This window comes from Erpetoichthys calabaricus, chromosome 5, assembly GCF_900747795.2.
Source record: "Erpetoichthys calabaricus chromosome 5, fErpCal1.3, whole genome shotgun sequence".
Taxonomy (NCBI): domain Eukaryota; kingdom Metazoa; phylum Chordata; class Cladistia; order Polypteriformes; family Polypteridae; genus Erpetoichthys; species Erpetoichthys calabaricus.
This window is the reverse complement of record NC_041398.2, coordinates 201,450,014-201,456,013: the sequence shown is the minus strand read 5'-3', so window position 1 is coordinate 201,456,013 and position 6,000 is coordinate 201,450,014. Positions and strand designations below refer to the sequence as shown.

Below are 6,000 nucleotides of genomic sequence, written 5' to 3'. Positions count from 1 at the left end.
CATATATATATATATATATATATATATATATATATATATATACACATATATATATATATATATATATACACATATATATATATATACACATACTGCGGTGGGTTGGCACCCTGCCCGGGATTGGTTTCCTGCCTTGTGCCCTGTGTTGGCTGGGATTGGCTCCAGCAGACCCCCGTGACCCTGTGTTCGGATTCAGCGGGTTGGAAAATGGATGGATGGTTGGATATATACACATATATATATATATACACACATATATATATACATATATATATATATATATATATATACACACACATATATATATATATATATATATATATACACACACATATATATATATATATATATATATATACACACATATATATATATATATATATATATATATATACACATATATATATATATATATATACACATATATATATATATATACACACATATATATATATATATACACACATATATATATATATATATATATATATATACATATATATATATATACACATATATATATATATACACATATATATATATATACACATATATATATATATATATACACATATATATATATATATATATACACATATATATATACACATATATATATATATATATACACACATATAGATAAATATGTATTATACACATAGGAAATATTCATTTATTTTCAGTTAAGTCATCTGCAGCAAACTTTTATAAATGAGGGTTTCTCATTTTTAGATAGTGCAAACTGTTTCTTCTTCATTGACGTTTTCTCTTGGAGTGCTTTTTTCATTTCATTGAAAATTAAAGCAGCAGCTGCCAAAATATGTAGCTTTCTTATTAATTTTTCAACATTGTGTAAAATAAATTTATAAAGTAACATAAAAGGTTTAAATACTGGTTATCCTTTTACACTAAAATATTACTAAAGAGATACAAAAAAAGTAAAATGGATATATTCTTTTTCTTTAAGGAGATTAAATATTACTGAAGAAAAGAAAAAAAAAATTATATAATATATATATATGTGCATGTATATATATATATATATGACAGCAACACTCATAACAATGACAACACAATTACATTGACAATCATGTTACGTTATTTTTAAAATGTTTCCTTTACTTTTTCATAACCTCTTTAACACACTACTTCTCCGCTGCGAAGCGCGGGTATTTTGCTAGTAGAATATAATAGTTTGCCACATGAAATTGCACTCAAAAGTGAAGCATATTTTTAAATAATAATAAAAAAAAAAACTAGCTTGCTTTCACACATTGCAACAGAGGTGAAGGTGATTAACTGCATGGTTGCTTTCAGGATGCACATTTATATGTATAAATTTAGTATAAATTATTTGATTGTTCATCATTTTCTTCCAACATTTAATAGATGAACGCAGCACTATAAATATATACATGTACTAAACCAAAAAATTAAATATACTGCATTTCTGACATGAAAAGGATAATGATGGATCGATGGATTTTTTTTTTGCCCTTTAAATCAGAGCTAACTTAGACTAAGACAGACAGCCTAATTTACAATTGTGAAAAACTAGTTTTATATGCATAGACAAACTAGAGCTGCTGATTAGTCTATAAATAGTAGTAGTGGGTTATTGGCACTTATGTTGCTTCTCAATAATCTTCATCCACAAATACCAGTTGAGTTGCCAGCCATTACTTACAATATTCCACACTGGAACATAAAATACTGCATACTGTATCCTCAATAGGATCTGTGATCACTTGCTCACCTTTTAGCAACTGGAGCCGTTTTATGCCTAAGAAGTCTATCATCGACCACATACTGGCACTGAGGGTTGTCATGGAGTGCAAACGTGAATATTGGCAGAGTTTCTTTGAAGCCTTTGTCTATTTTTGTAAAGCATTTGACTCAGTTGATCAAGCTTTCCTGTGGGACATCCTGAGATTTTGCGGGATGCCCTCTAGGTTGATGGATATCATGTCCGGCCTATACACTGGTACTGTGAGTGCTGTGCAGAGTGGAGGCAAAACCTCTGCGTTTTTCCCCAGTTGATTCTGGGGTTTGTCAGGGATGTGTTCTTGCTCCAACTCTGTTCAATGCTTGCATGGACTGGGTGTTGGGCAAGGTTGTGGGGCCCACTGCTTGTGCGGCATCTGTTGGCGAAGAAAGATTCACTGATCTTGACTTTGCTGATGATGTCAATGGAGGCACTGATCGGGGGTCTCAAGAGAGACTGAGCAAGGAGTCTGAGTGTTTGTGTTTGCGAGTGTCCTGGATAAAAACTAAGATCTAGATCTTTAATGACCTCTTAGGCACTGCCATCAGCAGTGTGTTTGTCTGCAGAGAGATTGTCGAGAGGTTTATTAACCTTGGCAGTGACATTCATGTCTCTTGTGACTCTTCATATGAAGTCAGTAGACAGATTGGAACAACATGAGGGGTCATGAGGTCTCTGGAAAGGGGTGTGTGGTTCTCCTGATACCCATGCAAAAGGACGATGGTCCAAGACTTTAGAGTCCTGGTGCTTCCTGTCTTGCTATACGGTTGCGAGACATGGACGCAATCCAGTGACCTGAGACGAAGAGTGGACTCCTCTGGAACTGTGTCTCTTCCGAGAATCCTTGGGTACTACTGGTTTGACTTTGTGTCGAATGAGCAGATGCTCATGAAGTCCCGAATGAGGCACATTACCTGCATTGTGAGGGAGCATCAGTTATGGCATTACGGCCATGTGGCGCGATTGCTCGATGGTGATCCAGCTCGCATTATCCTCACTGTTGAAGACCCGAGTGGCTGTACCAGGCCAAGGGGACGCCCACTTAACACCTGGCGGTGGCAGATAGAGGGTCATTTCCGGAGGTTGGGACTGGACCATGTGTCTGCCTGGGGGGGACCAGGATCCTGAGCTGTTTCATCATGTGTTGGGTGCGGCAACGTGCTGTACCAGTGCATGCTTCCCAATCTGACTTGACCTGTACTGTATTAAATCAAATGAATTTGTTCCATCTTTTCGTACACATTTCATATATACACTAGCTCTTCAAAGTCCAGAGAATAACTTGAGAACAGTTAAAAATAAAACAGTTACACAGGCAGAGTGCACGAGTTTCATTTCAGTGGTGCGCTAACATTACAGACAAACAAGCTCTGTGTCATTCCCCATGAGCATTACTGGTTCACACATTAACAGTTTAAAAAAGTCATATTGTGCAGTTTAGTAGAACGTTCAGAACAAGAGGATATATGCTTTGTAAGTATTACTATGGGGATGTCTGCTAATCTAAGTCTGTCACTAAAAGAGGCTGTTGAGGTATAGATGTGAGGGGGAGACAGACTGTCACTGCATCAGCCCTGTCCTTTAGGGATATCTAACCTAAAACAGCATGGTACAGGTGCTACATATGTCCAAGAAGCTAAAGAGCAGAAAACACAGATTGAAATTGCTTGATTCCTTACACTTCACTCACACTTTCCCCAAAGCAGACAGGGTATGTTGTTGTTGTTTAATTGTACGTTACCTACTGTAGCCTACATTAGCTTATATTATATTGGAACCAATAAAACTAGGCAATAATCAGTGCAAAGTGATCATGCTAATACTTCCATTTATTTGGGTTGAAGGTTAAAATGGTTAATTAGATTTTTTTTATAATTCATTCTACGACAATGCTCAATTTAAAAGATCTAAATATATAAATATAGATCTAAATCTACCTATGGTACATATTTCATTTTGTTTAGTCTTTCTGGCTTTATGGTATCATATTCCTTGATCTGGAATGGAGTAGAAATGAATGTTGTACTATTTTTTTTTCTTTGTTCAAGGATCTAGATATATTTTGATTACAAGTATGGGTTTCATATCTCTACTAGAATAAAAAAACAACACAAAGGAAATGCAGTTTGTAACACATTATATGTTAAATAGGTAACTATATAACATATTTACTTACTTTTTTTAATAAGTAATGAATAATTTTAAAAGTAAAGTTTCCTAACACAGGTCCCTTGTGAACATTTGTTTTCTTTATCTGGATCTCTTGAACAACCAGTGCAAATAACCTGGAATGCTTAAGCAAATGGCTCAATAAAATGATCAGAATATAATGTCTCAGTTTCCATCTTCATATCATTTTAAAGGCATAATTATTGACAAAACCAAACAAATTTATAGACTTGCATTGAGATGTGTCTCCAAAAAAAAAAAAAAAGGACCTGGTTCACATTATAATCATTAAAAAAAAACTTGCTTTGAGCTGTTGACTAGTTTTCATTGTTTAATCAATTGTTTCAGTTATACAAAACTGTTCAATAAACTAATGTAATATGCATATGCAAGTGATTACTAATACTGATGTGTAGTTAAAAAAAAAATCAATCACTGAGTTATTTCTGCTTTATAGAAACATTAATATGCTTGAAGGAAATATGATAAATTGCAATTAATACATAATTTTGATTAAAATTTTTAATCATGCAAATAATTGCAATTACATTTTTAAAATAAATAGCAGCCTTAAAATAAAATAGAATGAGGATTACCATTTTTGAAGGATACTCATTTGGAAATGCTTTCAATGGTGTTCCAAAGACTCTACGGCCATTAATGAAAGCCTTCATAATGAAATTTGTCACTATTGGGCAAAAACAACACATAACAAGAAGCATGAATATTTTAAAACAATGGACATTTAATACACCAAATACTAATTTCATGTACACTTACTTGATGTATTCTAATCCTGTGACCAAATTGACTTCACCAAAGCATTTATAAAAGGTGTTGTTAACTGAATACCAGCAGAGCGGAAAATAAGATAAGACTTTAAAATTGATGAATCCTTGGCACAACAGGCCCTAAGTATGCTTAAAACTAATAAAACCCCTAGCACTTGACCAGTTGTGATGAAAGAAATGAAACATGTTATTTATAAAACTTTGGTGAGGACATTCTACTAATCACTTCAGAGGGTAAAAGTGCCTGATGACTGTAGAGTTGATAATATAACTCCAGTCCTGAGGATGAGAAACAAAATGGATCCCATTAATTATAGTCCAATGACTCATACTTCTTTTTGTCTTGTATAAAATTATAGATATTTAAATTAGAAATAAAGACACAGAAATAGATTGTATAATAAATAACAACCAGTATGAGTCTATGAGAGGAGGTTCCTATGAAACTAACATTGTTTGATTTTTTTTTTTGAACAGGCACCTGGATTGTTAAAATATTTGCTCAGTTTCTTTAGACTTTCAAAAACCCTACAGTACAATTCTGCACTGGAGATTAATTCTGAAATTAGAGGCCACTGGCATCAATGATAACTTTGAGAAATTAACTGCAACTTGGTTAAGAGCATTAGTAAAGTCTGCAGGGCGGAGTGGTGGCTCTGAGGCTAAGGATCTGCACTGGTATCCAGAAGGTTGCTGGTTCGAATCCTCGTCACTGCCAAAAGAGATCCTACTCTGCTGGGCCCTTGAGCAAGGCTCTTAACCTTCAATTGCTCCAGGGGCGCTGTACAATGGCTGACTCTGCGCTCTGACCCGAAGAGGTAAGTGAAAACTAACAAATTCCTAATACAAGAAATTGTATAAGGCGAAATACAGAACAAAAAAAAAAGTCCCTCAGTTATAATAGTTTGTAGCTTAGTGTAAAATGGAGGGAACAGAACCAGTAACTCCAAATCCAATATCATAAATCTATAATGAAAAAAGCTTAATCTCAATAAATAGGCATTAGTTCCATAGGTATGATTAGCCTGTTAGTAAAGCAATAAAAGTACTAAATATACGGTGTAGTACTGGCGATAATGTGGAGTTTATTCCTTGGAGGAAAGTGGGCAATCAACATCATATTCTTACATTATCTGTGGAAAAGAACTGAGGATGTGAGACTGTGGTCACAAGAATATTACTTTCAAAGACTATGAGGTTCCTGCTCTCAACTAGGACGAAGAGATCAACAATCCTGAGGAATACTGAAGTGAAACAATTCCAGGTCTCAAAAAA

The 6,000-nt window shown here is 34.3% G+C and overlaps 1 protein-coding gene across 1 annotated transcript in view; it reads right to left on the bottom strand.

The window, feature by feature from the left end:
- The window catches only part of tut7 (terminal uridylyl transferase 7), a 120,499-nt gene that overhangs the window by 45,801 nt on the left and 68,698 nt on the right, over window positions 1-6,000 (bottom strand). Inside the window, exon 24 of the mRNA XM_051928603.1 lies at window positions 4,531-4,622. Coding sequence (XP_051784563.1) covers window positions 4,531-4,622 — 92 coding nt within the window. The remainder of the gene's footprint in view (window positions 1-4,530; window positions 4,623-6,000) is intronic.